The sequence below is a fragment of the Puccinia triticina genome, chromosome 12A (genome assembly GCF_026914185.1).
Source record: "Puccinia triticina chromosome 12A, complete sequence".
In the NCBI taxonomy this organism is placed as follows: domain Eukaryota; kingdom Fungi; phylum Basidiomycota; class Pucciniomycetes; order Pucciniales; family Pucciniaceae; genus Puccinia; species Puccinia triticina.
In genome coordinates, this window is record NC_070569.1 from 637,175 (window position 1) to 654,544 (window position 17,370).

Below are 17,370 nucleotides of genomic sequence, written 5' to 3' on the forward strand. Positions count from 1 at the left end.
CTTCGTGGGCAATCGAAAATGATCAGCCATTCAATGCGGGTCGTTGCATTTCTTTTTATGGTCATTGAGAAACAAGGCGAGAATAAACAGGTCAGTAATAAGTTTTCCAAAATCTAGTGTTTCCCATCTCGTTGGTAGAAAGATGAAGAAAAAATATGAATACTGACTACCGTAACGTAAACCTTTGATATCCGCCTTGTCGACCACGTCTCGTATTTCCTTGACCTCATCTTCAGAAAGTTTGACTTGTAAACTTTCTAGACATTCTTCAACCCCTTCGGCGCGAGTTGAACCAGGAATCGGGATGATCAATTCGGATTGCATCAGTAACCAAGCCAGTACAAGTTGAACAGGAGTGCACTTCTTCTTCTGAGCCAACGACGTAAATTTGTCGGTCAACTGCCCGAAAATGAAAAACATTTTTTCACTTTCATTAAGAGCTACTCATTCTTGCACGAGCGATTCAACTTTAGTGGCTCCCCTACCTGTAAGTTGTGATGGAAGTTTTCTGGCAAAAATCGATCGAAGTGACGTCGCATGTCGTTCGGGTCGAGATCGTCGAGTGATTTTATCTTCCCTGTCAGCATACCAAGGCCTAAGGGGCTGTGTCAAATCAAGTTGGCCGATTCATAAGCTTAAGTTCCAGTCAAGAGTAATTTATATTCGCGTTCTTATACTAAGGCTTGGTGCATACCTGTAGGCCACAATGGGGATTCGAAGCTTTTCACAGGTCGCCAGGATTCCATTGTGCTCAATATCCAACAGCCACTACAAGTAGCCAAATGTGTACGCGTTGAGCTTGATGGTTTGGCAGTCCACGCGATGATCAAGGTTTTTGATTCGGAGTGTGCTTAATCCTTGAGACTCACCGGAGAATATTCAACCTCGACAGCAGAGATTGGGTGAACGGCTTGCGCTCGACGGATCGTTTCGGCAGACACTTCAGATAATCCGACATGCTTGAATTTCCCTTCGTTGATTAGAGTCTTGTAGCTCTTCATGACATCCTCGATCGGTACGTTCTTATCCACTCTGGCCATCTAATTGACGCGCGTTGAGAAATCTGATGAGCAAGGTATGAAGTATGAAAAACGGAGGTAAGTAGTACCGTAGAGCCATGAAGATGGCGCATACCTGAAACAAGTCCATCTTTTTCTTTCCTCCAAGTTGTTCATTGATGTTGTCGACGCTTCTCCTGAGAGCCTCCATTGAGCCATCTGGATCGTTCAATTCGCCTCCATCCAAGTTAATACCACCTTTGACACTCAAGAAACACTTTCCCTCCTCGATCCATTCAGGGTAAACATCGAAGAATCTTGCGAGTAATTGGAGGTTGGAATGTAAGCGATCGGGTCCATTTCCGTAAAACTCCCCAGAGTCGATGAACTTTCCTCCGCCATTAAGAAAAGTGAGTATCGTTTTAAAGGCTTTCTCATCTGGTGTCTCTTTGGGCCCCCAAGTCAGGCGCTGAAGATGTGTACACATGTTTGTACACGGTTAACCGTAGGAATAACAGCGTCCGAACTCGTTAGTGACCGGATGACTCGAGTAAAGCAGAAGCAATGCAGGACGACGATGTAATTACAAAGCTGACCATCAAACCATAACCAATCGGACAGACTGAGACGAGCTCGACTTTTTCTTGGCCGACCTTACGATGAGAGCTTGAATCGATGACCATGATGACCGGGCGCAATATTTTGGACGGTTATAAAGTTAGAAGCTGTGGGCGGTGAGGAAGTCGGATGATTGGAAAACAATCGATGCAAACACCTTCAGCTCGTTGCCTCGGAGTCGGAGTCTGGACGCAAGACATTGTACCAATCTGCATCTTTTTATACAAGTCTCACCAGAATTAAGAATTATTCGACAACCCCTACCTTTGCTAGGGCCCCAAGCTCGTCATGAATGCCGGACAACTGACTCGCACTGATAGAAATATTGTCTTTTCCGTAAAGCTTGGATGATTTCTCCATTCACAGCCTGGACGCCGCGGGGAAGTTGCGCCCAGGGAGTACCTCCAGGCATGGGAAGAGTCCGCAGTGCCTGCGCGGGGATTCCCGGTGCGGTTCAAGTATAGCCGGCCCGCTTTTTGGGCACGCGTTGTCGCGGCGCCAACGGCCGGTAGGAACAGATCTCTGGTCAGGTCAAACCCTGCCAGACTGCTCACATAGAGGGCGTCCCGGAGACCAGGGAGTGGCCTCCCAAGACGCCCGTGTGTGGGTCGGGGGGAGGAATTCTTTCCCCCGATCTGCTGGCTCGGTCATTTCTCTCCTGTGGTCCTCCGGGAGGGAGGATGAACAGGGAGAAGCTCCCAAGGGAGGAGACGTCAGCAGACCGGAGCCTCCCGGAGCAGAAAGGCACCCGAGGGTGCGGGGGCGGAGGCGCTAGACCCATTTCTCTGGGTCATAGACCCAGAGCCAGGCGCCGATCGATTCTGCTCAGGTCCCTGGACCCTTCCTGGAAAGTGAAAAGTAGCTGGATTGCGGGGAGTCATTGCACAGGGGTTGGTCCTACTTCTTCCAACATCTTCGGAGTTCACGTAGTATGCTGCTGCTATCTTCATCTTCCTCTTTCGAGTAAGCTCTGATGTATAGTTTATAACAGTCCGAGGTCCACCTTCCTAGGGCGCAAAGCTCCTCTTTAGAGGATCCGGTGGAGTTTCTGAAGGAGGTGCCTCCGAACCTGAATGAGTGTCCTGAGATCCCGGAGCAACCCTTCATCATCCAAAACTGAGTCAGTGCTCTACAGGCGTTGGACTTGGTGATGTGTATTCGTTTCCCGGACTCCCAATACCCGAAGAGAGAAGTATTTTGGCCGTCCGCGTTCTGGATTCTCCTTTCTAACGCCAGTATTGGGCAGAGCATTATCTCCATCGAGTTTAAGCTCAGTTCTTGAGTGACTCCCGGGGCGGCGGTCTTCGCGCCTCTGATTTCGATGGTTGCCTTCTTCCTGGGAGCCGTGTTCCAGATAGACACGTCGCTAACCAAGACTGACGCAGATCGGCGTAAGGGGCCGGTTCTGTCATTGTAGGTGAGTTCGCCTAGGCGGGCTAGTCCCCAGAACGCAACTATGCAGAGGTCCAGCAATGCCTTTTGGAACTCTGTCCCCTTGAACCAGGCAGTGGTTAGCATGACCAGGTTTCGCAGCATAACGGCCTTCTTCTTGGGCTTAAGGGCGGATTCTGCGTCCACGTAAGCTGACGACCTGAGAAAGACTGCGACCTTGTTCTTCGAGTCTTGCGGGTATTTCGCATCGTGAAGGGTGTGCCACATCTGGAGCCCGGCGATATATTTGGCTAAGGTAACGGAGGAAACTTCGTGGGGTTTAGGCGACTCGAAGGTCCTCCCGGCCCAGCAGCAGAAATCGTAAATATCTCTCTCTGAGAGAGGGAGAGTGAAGGGGGTACGTCCTGTTGCCTGCGCGAACTTGAGGTACTTCTTCACAGCAGAATTATAGCAAGCTAAGGTGTTCCAACGGTAGCCGAGAAAGAAGTGTTTGTCTTCTGTGGTTATGTCTCTAGGGTCGGAACCTTTCCTGATCAAAGCGGTCAGGTTGGAGAGGTCTTCGACCGAGTTCATGATTCTCGGATGAAGGGACTTATTCCGAGGGAAATTGGTCTACCTCCTATCAGGGGCTTAAACCTCAGGTCTTTTTAAATTGCATTGGGGGGAGGATGGCATAGGGGTACATGATCATGAAACAAACATGGGAGTAAGTCTGGAAACGTGTTAGACCTGATACAGTCTGAACTCCAAGTCCCACGGGACTACTACTGCTATTTGATACATGAGGTCGTGCCCTGACCTGTCTCCTCTAGATAGGGCGTCGGCGGCGTTCTCCGCCGATGTGACTTGTCTCGATACGATATCTATCTCCATTTCCACCAGAGTCTGCTGTATGAGTTTCCACTCTTCGTTGACTGCGGGGTGTCAAGACTTCCTTTGGTGTATGACCGTTTCCGTGGTCGTGTTGTCCGTCCAGACAATGAGGGTCTTCCCCCGTCGGATGTTCATTTTTTTCAGGGCAATTAATCTGAGTCTTATCGCCACCGTCTCGAGCCACGCGATATCTCGTTTGGGTTCTGGGCCTTTGTCCCAGTTCTCTGCTAGTTGAAATTGGGCCCATCTTTTGCCGATGAGGATCCCTATCCCAAAGCTGGTAGATGCGTCGCCCACCCACCCGATTTCAACCGGATCTGGGTTTTGGATCATGCGCGTCTCCTTGTACTGAAGGAGAGTCGTGAGCCAGTATTCGAGGTCTATCCGGGCGTCTTCCGGAAGGGTCCGGTCCGTGTGCCGGTACTTCCAGTTGTTCATCCATCTGTACAGGCCGTTCAGGTAGCAGCGCAGCTGCGGGAGGATGTAGGAAACATGGTTAAGACAGCCGGCGAGCTGTTCTACCTGGCCAAAGGAGAACTCTGCGTCTGGCTGCAGAAAGGCTTTTATTTGCTGCACTCTTTGGTATTTCTTGTCGTCCGGTAGTCGGACGGTCTTCTGGGTGGCATTCCAGATGAATCCGATATATTTTTGTTCTTCTTTGAAGGGGGAAAACTTGGTTGCATTTGTTTTTACCCCTAGTCGTTCAGATCGGCTTACGATTTGGTCCATTTCGACCGCTGACTGCTTGGTCTTGACGAAAAGGTTGTTGTCCACCCAGCGGAAGACTTCGACTAGGTCGAACTCTGTCTTCATCAATTCTTTCCAAGCATCGGCTGGTCTGCCGAAGGAACCGCACCCCGCTACTCCGCCAAAGGCGATCCTGGTGTCTATGAGGATTCCTCCTTCGAAATCCCTCACCATCAGGTATCTCCATTGGCTCTCTGCCGTCGGGATTTGGCGGTAGGCCTTTTCCCAATCGAAGATGGCTAGGAGTAGGGGTTGAGTTTGGCGTCTGAAGAATTTTGACGTTGTTTCGAAGTCGTCCCAAGTCGTGAGGTAATCTAGCTTATCCACGAAAGAGTTTACGGATGGTATCCCCGGCACGTTCCTGGGGAATGACAGATCATTGATGGGCCTGACGGTTCCGTCCCCGTTCACTGCGGCCCCTAGGGGGTTCGTCCTAAAGAAATCGTACCTTTCCATCAACTGCTCGTGAGAAAAGGGACCGAACATGCGGCCCGCCTTGATCTCTTTGGCTATCGTGGCCTCGATCTTTTCCCTGGCTAGCAGGGCGCCTTGGTGATTTGGGGGGGTGTAGTACGGTACTCCTGGGCCCAGATCATGCTCTGGGATCCCCTGGTGGAAACCATTGCGGAAACCGTGTATCACATCAGCGTACTCGGCTAGCAGGCCCGCGCTTTTCAGGGATCGTTCCCACTCTCCGATGTCCATCTCGCACGACACCTTACCAGGCCATTTAGGCTGATTCTGGATCGTGTTTTCCTCCTCCGCGTGCTCTGAGTTCTCACTGGGGCGCTCCTCTGCGCTGTAATCCCTGAGGGTGTATGTGAGAGGTCACTCATCAGAAATTATATACATGGGAATCATTTATTTCTCGGAGACAATTGGGTGGGGGGTATGACATTTTTGGTTCTTATGAAAGGGTTAAGAAGTGAAAGGATTCAAAACATGAGGAAGATGAGTCTGAGAAACAGGTTGAGAGGGGATTTGGGAGGGAATGCGAGTCCTGGCCCGACGGTTCCTATTCAGAAAGGAGCGGTTCTGTTTGGGGAATGATTGGGGAGGAAAATGGTGGGGGAAGAATGGGAGATTAGGGGGGATCGGGCGATGCGTGTGGGATTGTGGAATGGTGAGAAGAGAAAAGGATACCTACTGGTCTCGGTTCCGGTGGCGCACGCTCCCGCCGGTGTGGTTGGGGTTGAAGTTATTTCCCTTGTATCCGCTGCCGGGGGGGCCTCGGCCTTGATCCGGCTTGGCGGGTAAGGATGCTGGGCCATGTGGAGCTGACGGCGTTTTGTCGGTGGCTTGCTTCTGGCTCGATTTGCTCTTTGGGGGGTTTGGTTGATTTTGGTGGTTGGGTTGGGGTTGTTTGTGTGGGCGGATTCCTTTCAGTGGATCTCCGCCTACCCGGCCTTCACCGATCGCGTACGGGTTCTCTTGGAGGCTGATCTCATTGAAGTCTCAACAGAGGGAGATTGCTTCGTCTGCCGTCTCCTGCTTGAACTTCGAGATGTCGGAAAACGACTCTTCACCGTCTACCTCTACCCGAAACGCGAAGGCATTATTTCTGATTCTGATGTTGTATCTCAATGCAACCATGAAACCGTGTTTCCGATGGAGGCGGTCACAATGGTTTTTGTGTTTGAGGATCCAATCTGCGAGTACTGGATAGTGGTATCGGTCCCTCATGGTTAGATGGAAGCATCTGTGATTCAGAGTCCAGTCTGTGAAGGACTGGGAGAATTCGTCCGGGACTGGGAGACCGTGATAGCGTAACCCTTTCTCCGCAGCCGTCTCGTCGGTCTTGGGTCGATTTTGCGAGTGGTGGATGAGGGCTTTCTCCTGCCACTCGCGGTTGAAAATTGTTAGGGGGAGTGGTCCTTTGCACTCTAGCAAGAGTTTGTGGAAATACGAGGTGAACCCGCCATCGTCGTGCGAGTTGGAACGACCGACGATAAATTTCACACTTCGCACCTGAGTCGTCTCATCTGCCGCTGAGGGTCGCTTTTGGGGGACGACGGAGGGTTGGAAAACGACCTGGATGTCGCTGTCCACTGCGGTTTTCTTGGTCTTCGACTTGTCAGCTAAGACCGCCTCGTACATCTTGGAATAGCGGTCAATCGCGGCTTCGTCTCCGGCTTTCTTGGCCTTGATGAGCCTAGCCATGAGGAACGCGCGGGTTTCTCGGTCCTTTTCCTCTTCCGCACCAGACTCGTTCGTGATCATGGTTTTCTCGGACTGCATCGGGACTTGGATGTTTTTTTTTTTTTTTTTTTTTTTTTTGATTAGTTATCCGCACTCATTCTGGAATTAGAGTAATCTTTTGCTTACCGCTAGGGCTTGCGATTATCTCCGTAATGTCCGGCTCTTTGAGGGTCTCTCGCGAGGGTTCCTCGGCCTCTTGCTCCGCTTGTTGCCCGGGTGGGTTGTTTTTGGTGGCGGCTCGGGTGACCGGTTTGGTGGTGGTTTTGGGGGCTTTGGGAGCTTTGGGCTGTTTCGGCGGAGCACCGGGAACTTGGGACGACGAGTTTGGAGTGCTCGTATTTGCGCCTGGTTCTGGGGGGGGAATTTGGTGGGCCGGCTGACTAGTCTCGCCCTGCGGGTGCGGGTTTTGAGCTGCGGCTTTCACGCTGTTCGAGGTGTCTTGGATGTTTAAATCTGACATCGGGGGTGTGGGGGGGTTGTGGCTTGGAAGGAGTGGGGACGTGCGGTGGTTGGATGATGTGAAAGGTTCTGGCGGATGCGGGAAGATTGGTGGGTGGCAAACGAGGGGATTGAGACGGAAGGTGAGGGGATTGAGAGGATTTCCGAGTGGAAGTGTAGATGATAGTCAGGGTTGTGGGCGTTTGGATGTGAGAGAGTTTAGGGAGTTTGTTAAGGTTGAAAGTTCGAGGAGTTTCTGATGTGTAGAGTTGGTCTATCAAGGTTAATTTAACGGTTTATCCGAAATTCTGGGCTCTTATGGACGAGTTGAGGAGCTAGGAATTTCCAGGTGGAGAGCTGGAGGGAAAGGGGAAAGGACAGGAAGCCTCGTGAGTCTTTCTGGGGGGGGGGGGAACTGGAGTGAGGCCTCTAGGTAGGGATGAGGCTCGACCTCAACTTCCCCTTCCGCCCAGTATGCGCCTCGGTTCTTTCGGCCGTAGCTCGTGATGCTGTATTCAGCCATCTTCCACGCGCTTCGCCTACGCGGCGCATCTTTGGCGGGGCTGGGCGGCCACCATGGACTCCACCCACCTCCCGCTAGCGCTCCCGGTAACAAACATCAAAATTTCTTGTTTCGTTGACCGAGGGAAATGCCATATTTTTCATATCCCTCCGCATGCGGCATCTTGACAGATGTCAGATAAGGCCCAAGGCCAAATCCACCCCCGGAGCCAACATCCTCCAGTACACCACGGGTGCAAAAAGATATTCCAAAGCCGGATTGAATCCGGCTTGGAAATATTTTCCAGTTCATTCAGAACGGACGTCGCTAGGAACGAGTCACAGCATCCGCGTTTGTGATATTTTCAGAATATCTCAGGAACCACTCTTAGTGGTTTCTGAAATATTTTGCATAAATTTAGGAAATATTTTCCAGGATATTTCCCCCCAAATATTTTGAAAATATCTCAGAAACCACTCAGAGTGGTTTTTACAATTTTTTTCAAAGATATTCTTGATGATAAATCCAAAATATTTGGGGAAATATCTCCAATCCCACCATATGTCCAGCAAAATATTTTGTTAATCAAATTTTATCACACAAAATATTCTGATAAACCATTTTTATTGTGCACAATATTCTGATAACCACATAATATTTCCAAAAACATTTCTGGGCATCGTCCAAATGGATGCCCGGTTATTTTGATTAAAAACAACAGACAAACAAGCATGAGACAAAAATAAAAGAGAAGAAATGAGCATTTGAACACTAGCTCTGGTGAATGGGTTCTCGAAGACGGTGTTGGGGTAGTACCACTTGGCAATGCAGGCAACCATCTGGGCCTCCTGCTGCTTGGTCTGCTTCCGCTGGAACTTATGGAGCGACTTCAATCGCGTGGTTGTAAGTATCTGAGCCCGGAAACAGCAAGTCCTCCGACAGACGCTCCTCATTTCCTTCCAAAACGGCAAATCTATCCTCCAAGCTTTCATTGTGCAATTGCAAGGAGAAAGCTGGGAAGGAAAGAAGATAGATCAAGACGTCAGCGGTCAAGCATCTGAAGCTGATGCGGTTACATGATTTAGAAAGAAGAAAACTTACAGATTTTTTGGCTGAACACTTCACCATCCACCCGCCCAATCAGTACAACCTAGCCTCGATGACACCTTCACGGTTGTGATGACATGATGTTTCAGTCTCAAGGTATAGTGGCGAGGGAGTGTTTAGGAGAGGAGCCAGTTGAGGATGCAAAACTTGCGAGTACGAGTTGGGAGAAAGGGAAATCAGGCAGATCAAGACGGAGACCTGTGCGAGCTTGTGCAATGGACCATGATTCTCCAGTTGGTCGGAGTTTGGCAAGGGCTGTGTGAACCGCGGTGTTTCAACTCGGTGGGATATCACTGGGACAGTACACCAAAATATCTCTCAGAAAATTTCCTTTGACTAAGAGAAATGTTTCTGAGAACTTTTTGGGTGAAAGGAAATATTTCCTCCAACTTTGACCGGACAGAAGATATTTCTGCTGACTTTTGTAGGTGAAAGGAAATATTTCCTTGAACTTTTTAAGGAAAGTAAATATTTTTTGGAACCTCTTTGGAAAAGTTCCAGGAAACATTTGGTTTCCCACAGAAATCAGAGGAAAAGTTTGATTACAAATAAAAATGGGCAGAAATATTTACAAAGGGGCTTCAAAAATATCTTTCCCAATTTTTCTCATAATATTTCCACAAACCAGCAGATTATTTTCAGACCGCATCCAAAAACTTTTAGTGCACCCGTGGTGTAGGTGGTCTACACGTCGGGTAAGAGAAAAACCGAGTTCATATTCTGAACCGGAGTGCCTTTCTTACCCCACCAAGCAGTGCCCATGACCACCGGCCGCTGCCCTCTGCCAGTATGGGGGCCAGGGAGGGGCCGACAGAGGGCTGGGTTGTCATCCCAGGCAGAAGTAAACATCAAAGTTTCATTTAAATTTGGGTGGTGAGTTTTTTGTGCATGTGCTTAAATAACCTTGAATGCAAGGTTTGCCCTAAGTTTGGTGCAAACTGTGATTTTAGGTTAAGTGCATAACGAAACCAGAATTTGAGGAAAAAATCCAAGCATTCTAGAAAAGACAATATGTACAGCTATGCCGGAAAAGCTTGCCCTCTTGGCCAGGATTTTCCACCGGAAAATCCTGCTGGATTTGCCAAAACTGCGGGAACTGTGCAGATACTATCTGCACAGTTCTGATACATACATATGTAGGCTAGCACGCAATCACCAGCAAGCCTAGGCAAGGCCCCACAAACCGTCCGATGTCCAAGCCGTGGGTCCGTTCAATGCCGCCACCAGGATCACCCCAGCCAGCCAATTCCAAACCGGAAATGCCCCATGGTCATATTCAATATTGACGATATTGCGGCTGGTTTTTTCTCCTCCCCTTCAGGTTTGTTCCATCCCCCTCCCACCATCCGCCGGTCGAATCGGTGTTCTTTTCCATCCGGTTTGTTCCATCCCTCTCCCGCCATCATCCCGGTCAATTCAGCAAGCAAAGCACCATGGGTTAGTTCTCCATTTTTCCCCTTCGCCTCCATCAGTCGCTGATCTGATCTGCTTCATCATCCCCCAGAAGACCTCCCCAACGCTGAAGCCCTGTTGACAGACCCTGGCTGCAAGTTGGTCCCCAAGACACAAGAGGCGCTGCCACCTAGCCGAATTACACCTGTGCTCATCGACTATGTGCTTTACGTCAAGAATCCCGCCTATCAACCACCATTGAACAGCCACGGTTGATCCACCTCCCAACCGGCCAAGCAATGGAACAAAATGGTCCAAAAGCCCAATATAGGCCCCTTGGCTATCAATTTGGAGGCGTGTACGTGGCGCTTCTTCCAAAACCAGGTTATTGTCCACATCTGTGGAAACAAGGAACACATGGCAAAGTTCCTAGACGAAGTGAATGCCCTCGGCAAGATTACTTGGTACAGTTTGGTTTATGGACACGCAACGTATGGCGTCTCCCACCTTTTTCAGGTCAAGAATGCCAGCGACTTCAGTGAGATCACTAAGGCATCCGCTGCTGCCCCCAACAAGAAGGTTGGTTTCAAAATAACAATGGTCAACCCTTGTGAAGATCAGAAGTATAGTGCAAAGGTTAGTGAGCTGATTTATTCGAGCTGATTTATTCCTTTGCCTAACATACTGAAATATTGTGTGGTCTACAGGAAGCCCAAATTGACACGGCACTGATGATGAAGTACGGACCTCCTGAGCAACATGCTATTCTGGAGCGGGAACAGTGCTGCCTAGCTGCAAATGTAAGTACATGCACTTACATTTGCTTTTGGCATGAGCTGATTTGGTTTATCACTTTACCACCCTACCAGCCAAAAGCAGATATAGATCCAATCAACCCCGTGGTGGCCAAGATCCGATTGAAGTGCGTCGCACATACGGCTGGGGGAAAAGAGGCCCAAGCCCTGGTATTTACCTGCCCAGAGGACCCGACCCGCACAATGCTCCTTCCATTCAAACAGCTGTGGGCATGGGCCCAAGCCATTGTCAATAACAAACCCGGCGTTGATTACGACCACCCCCCAAAATCGGAACTCTTTGTGTGGCAATTGATCAAGAAATCTGTCCCGGTGGGCCCCTCAGGCCGGCTTGACAAGCGAGGTCCGAATGAATCCCTTGCTGTGAAACCGCCAAAGCGAGTCGCATCCTTTGGGTCTTCAATCTCCAGCAACTCCATCTTGGTTGGCATCAGTCAATCCCCGTCTGCTCAGTTGAATGGTGATGCAGATGATGAGATTGAGGTCCTCCCAAACGTGGCAAGCCCCCGTCCTTGTACAAGCTACCCAAACGCCCATCCGGATACCCCTCTACCTTTGACCATTGGTGGCTCTGAATACTTTCCATCTGGTTTAAGTGCTATCCAGCCTTCGCCCATCTGGTCCTACTACTCCGCTTTCCCATCCATTCCAGCCCCGCTTGTCCCTGAAAGTCCCGCAATGGAGAACATCAGCCTGGAGACATTCCTCTCCGAGGCAAACATCCCAGATGACAACCACATGACCCGCCTCTGCTTGGAGCTCCACAGGATTCACAACTGGACGTATTTCAGGGCATCAAGCAAGCTTCAACTTATCCAGTTGGGATTTACTTCGGGCGTCACCCGCTCCCTTTGCAAAGGCGTGCCACGCTTGTTTCAGCGCTACAGAGAGATCTCTCCTTCCCCCAAGTCCCAGGAAGACCACTTGCAATCTAATTAGGTCCTCAGCACCTTCCTCCTATTTTGTCAATCTATCTACTGTTATCTCAACCTTCCTTCTGCTGACTGATTTATTGATTGTCGCCTGATCTATCTATCTGTCCACTAAAAAACCAACAAAAACTGTTATCTCAACCTTCTGCTGACTGATTTATTGATTGTCGCCTGATCTACTAAAAAACCAACCAAATCTGCCCATTCAAAAACTGTTTCCCATGATATCTCAAAGTGCGCAATACATACATACATACGTCTCACAGCTTGGTTTTCCAGCGGCAGTGCTCTTTTGACCAAGTCCTTGCATTTGGTTATAGGCGAGGACATGTGCCCTTTTTGAGCGGATCTGTAGGTCTCACAGCTTGCCTGCTCGGCGGCAGTCATATTTTTGAACAAGTCCTCCCTTTTCAATATGGCCTGAGTCGAAAAGCATTGACTGGTGCCCTTGTCCAAGCCCAAAAGCAAGGACTTGTGCCCTTTTTGGGTGGATCTGTAGACCTCATGGCTCGGCTGCTTGGCAGCAGTCATTTTTTTGACCAAGTCCTTGCCTTTTGATATGGTCTGAGTCAAAAAGCGAGGACTTGTGCCCTTTTTGGGCGGATCTGCAGGTCTCACAGTTTGCCTGCTTGGTGGCAGGGCTTTCTTGTACATTTGCCCAGGTCTCACATTTTAGGGAGTTGAAAAATTGACTTCCAGGAATTAATAAATCGACTCCCAAACGTCGTTTACGTCGCGCGGACCGTCTCGGGACGTCTCCCCCGGGTCCGCGCGACCTCGCGCGGCCCCAAAAGCATTTTGGGAGTTGATTTATTAATTCCCCTCTCAAGGATGGGAGTCGATACATTAATTTAGGCCCCGTTTGGACGCCCGGTGTGATATGATAAATTGCATAATAAAATACATAACACCCAATGTGAAATCCAACTGTAATAAACCCAATCAAAAAATCATCAGATTTATAACATGTCTGTTTGGACATCCACTCCAGAATACATTTGAGTCCATTTATGACAGGACTGTTTGGCAAACCAAGGCAGGCAGAGCTATATATGTATGTAGGCTGGAGGAGTACTTACTACACACCCTCTTGATGACCGGTCAACCGGTCTCAAACAGGAAGGACACAGCCTCTTGATGACCGGTCAACCGGTCTCAAAGAGGAAGGACACAGCCTCTTGATGACCGGTCAACCAGTCATCGAAGAGCCCACATCAACAGCTTCTGGATGGCTGGTTTGACAGGCCATCCAGAGGACACCCTCTTGATGACCGTTCAACCGGTCATTGAAGAGGACTTCACCTCTCAATGACCAGTCAAACGGTCATTGAAGAGCACACCACCACCTCGTGATGAATAGAGAGGGATGAGTCCCTCTCAATGACCGGTTGACGGGTCATCGAAGAGGACTTCACCTCTCGATGACCCGACCAGTCATCGAGAGGGACACTATGTACACCCTCTTGATGACCGGACCAGTCGTCGGGAGGGACTCTACACCCTCTCGATGACCCAACCAGTCATCGAGAGGGACTCTACACCCTCTCAATGACCGGTCAACTCGATATCCGGTCAACCATCTTGATTTGACCGGTCATCGAGAGGGACTCACCCTCTCGATGACTGCTTGACCGGTCATCGAGAGGGACTCTACACCCTCCCGATATCCGGTCGTTCTTGATGACCGGTCAAGCAGTCATTGAGAGGGATTCTACACCCTCTTGATGACTGGTTGACCGGATATCGAGAGGGTGTAAAGTCCCTCTCGATGACCGGTCAAGCAGTCATCGAGTGGGATTCTACACCCTCTTGATGAGTGTAAAATCCCTCTTGATAAGACTGGTTGACCGGATATTGAGAACTCACCCTCTCGATGACTGGTTGACCGGATATCGAGAGGGTGTAGAGTCCCTCTTGATGACCGGTCAAGCAGTCATTGAGAGGGACTCTACACCCTCTCAATGACCGGTCAAGCAGTCATCGAGAAGGATTCTACACCCTCTCGATGAGTGGTTGACCGGTCATCGAGAGGGTGTAGAGTCCCTCTCGATGACTGGTCGGGTCATTGAGAGGTGAAGTCCTCTTCGATGACCCGTCAACCGGTCATTATCAAGAGGGTGGAGAGTCCCTCTCGATGACTGGTCGGGTCATCGAGAGGGTGTAGAGTCCCTCCCAATGACTGGTCCGGTCATCGAGAGGGTGTAGAATCCCTCTCAATGACTGGTCAAGCAGTCATTGAGAGGGTGAGTCCCTCTCGATGACCGGTCAAGCAGTGATCAAGAGGAACGTTGTGTCCTCTGGATGGCCTCTCCAATTGGCCATCCAGAGGTTGTTGTGCCCTCTTCGATGACCGTTTGACCGGTCATTGAGAGGTTGTGTAGTACTCCTCTAGATGACAGTACATATAGCCATTTATCACCCGGAAATAGAGGTCAGGACCTCTATTTCCGAAATGGCTGGGGGAATAAATTTCCCGTCATACCAAGTAATGAATTTTGTGATATGACTGGCCGGCCCAAACACATATCAATGAGGTGTTATACCCCGAGCCCCCCCGGTTATAAGTCGCGCAATTTATAACCAAAATTGGGGCGTCCAAACAGGGCCTTAACAAAAAATGACGGAATATACAAAAAAAATTATATCTTGTCACTGTTGTACCCAAAAGCCCTAAAAGCTTTAAAGCAATATAAATACACTCTTTAGAGAATATTGTGAGCTTCAAGGGAGACCCTGTGTAGCCGGGGGGCGGATTTGGCAGATTTCCTACTAAGGCAAACCCCCGAAACCTTATCTACGGTGCTCCAAACGGCCCCAAAGTTTTTCTGCTATAAGAATACACTCTCTAGAAAACATTATTGGCTCCAAGGAGGTATTACACATCAGGCACACCTTCTATTGACCGTGGTGTAGCGTAGCGCAGCGCAAATGCACTATTTTTTTGTGTAGCATTAGGGCAATCACAGGTATCTGCGCTGAAACTACACTGTAGTCTTAAATACCTTTGCACCCTGTGCGTGTAGCTTTAGCGCAGATGCGCGCGATTGCGCCAACGCTACACTAAAAAATAGCGCATTTGCGCTGCGCTACGCTACATCACGGTCAATAGAAGGTGTGCCTGATGTGTAATACCTCCTTGGAGCCTATGATGTTTTCTAGAGAGTGTATTCTTATAGCAGAAAAAATTTGGGGCCGTTTGGAGCACTGTAGATAAGTTTTTGGGGGTTTGCCTTAGTAGGAAATCTGCCAAATCCGCCCCCCGGCTACACAGGGTCTCCCTGAGGAGTACTAATTACGTGAAGCTCAAAATATTCTTTCAAGAGTGTATTTTTATAGCTAAAAAAATTTGGGGCCGTTTGGAGCACCGTAGATAAGGTTTCGGGGGTTTGCCTTAGTAGGAAATCTGCCAAATCCGCCCCCCGGCTACACAGGGTCTCCCTGAGGAGTACTAATGCCGTGAAGCTCACAATATTCTCTAAAGAGTGTATTTATATTGCTGTAAAGCTTTTAGGGCTTTTGGGTACAACAGTGACAAGATATAATTTTTTTTGCATATTCTGTCATTTTTTGTTAAATTAACTAGAGGCCAAGGCGGCTTCGCCGCTGCAAACTTTAGCTTCAGTTGACTCACCTTCTCTAGTTACTCTCCCTGTCTACCCAGCATTCAAATCTCAGGCCCCCCCCATTTAGCCTCCAAGTTTAACTCCATACAAATATATCCAATCCTTCCCTGAGACACATCAGGTTTTCCCTGCAAGGCTGACCCCCCCCCCCCCACTATTACGCCCATCCATTTATAGAAAAGTTTCATCAAAAATAACTCCTTCCCAAGCATGAAAAAAAAGAAAATCATTCCAAATTTTCTAGGACCTGTTTATAGCCCAGAATCTCTTAGCTTTGAGCACTTGTGTCCCAGCCACAGTGGTATAGCAGGAGGGCTCAATTGTATGTAGGTGACCTTAGTTTCCCTAAGGTGATTGTATATGTGTATTATGACTTGAGATAAAGTTTGGCTGGTACCTTTAGAATTCATGCTTGCTCCTGTGCACAGCCAACCTCTCCAGGAACTTGTATTATCCTGGATACATAACTGAAAAACAAGAGACATTCTTTTGCTGGCTCACAGGCAGTTGATTTCACTGCCAGCATAATTGGCTGGGTTGAGGTTATCCCAGTTAAACTGGGATGCACTCAACCAATTTAAACTTGGATGATCTCAACTGATGGAATATAAATCCAAGGTACCCCCCTTGGGTTTATATTAAATTGGTTGAGATCAACCAAGTTTAAATTGGTTGAGTGCATTCCAGTTAAGCTGGGATGAATTCAACCCAGCCAAATATACTGGCAGTGTTTTGGCGTATGTTCTTTATTTTTTTTGTATAGCATATTCCTACTTGCTGACCTCTCATAAATTTGAGGCTGCAAAACAAAATGATAATATAGAAAGAAACAATCCAAAAAATCTTGATCAATTGGCTTGGCTCACTTGAGCACTACTTCAAGAGCAGCACTTTTCTCAAGCAACATCTTCAAGTGGAAGGGGTAAGTGGGAAAGGGTGATGGGGACAGGCAAGCAGAATTTTTCTGATATTGTTGTTGGGTGCGGCACATATTTCCACCCAAAGGATGTGTTGTGGGTGGGCGGCAGCTTGTCAAAGGTCGAGACAAGAGAGTCATGCAAGCGCGGGTCGGCGGCGGACTGGTCGGCTCGCGCGTTGAGTGACATACAGCTGAATGTGCGCGAGATCGGCGGGGTGGACGCGGCTGTCAAGGGCGTCGGTTGGCCCTTGTGCCTCCGATGGACACCTTGAAGGACATAGCTGGGCGGGAGCTTGGGTACTGCTGTCACCAGATGGGGGAGAGTGGGAACAATGATGGAGGATGGTTGCGTCCTGGGGAACATGGCCCTACAAGTATTGCATGGATGAAGCCGCGTAGTTAGCCCTAATGCTGCGGCGGGATTAGGGCTAACTGTTATGGCTCAGAAAACCTATTTGCCACGACCTCCTCTTGACTCCCCATACTCCATATATGAAGCTTGTCCACCCCTACACTCCAACACTCACTCCTTGTCTCCTCGCGCAGCTTCGACATCCCCTGGGGGAGCTCAAAGGCCCAGAAGGCCTGGGCAGAGCCCGGCCCGCCCTCCGGCGTCCTGTTCTTTGCCAAGTCGCTAAGTCACCCTACGTAGGATGCACTATGACAATCAGCGCCGATTCAGACATTAAACACCGTCAAGACACCCATCCAGGGGCTGAGACGGGGGCGGTCTCGTTGAGACCAAATAACTCCAGTGCACCAAGACCATCCGAGTGTGCAGAGTGATCTTCCTGCGCCCGCGGGGGCGGCACGGC

The 17,370-nt window shown here is 49.4% G+C and overlaps 1 protein-coding gene across 1 annotated transcript; it reads right to left on the reverse strand.

Moving 5' to 3' along the window:
- Nucleotides 1-22: 22 nt before the first annotated feature.
- PtA15_12A57 (uncharacterized protein) lies at nt 23-1,681 on the reverse strand (the record flags this gene model as incomplete). Its single annotated transcript, XM_053162203.1, has 7 exons — nt 23-51; nt 168-399; nt 486-603; nt 695-768; nt 870-1,040; nt 1,135-1,467; nt 1,595-1,681. 7 exons carry the CDS (start codon nt 1,679-1,681, stop codon nt 23-25), a joined length of 1,044 nt encoding a protein of 347 aa, XP_053025627.1.
- Nucleotides 1,682-17,370: the final 15,689 nt, after the last annotated feature.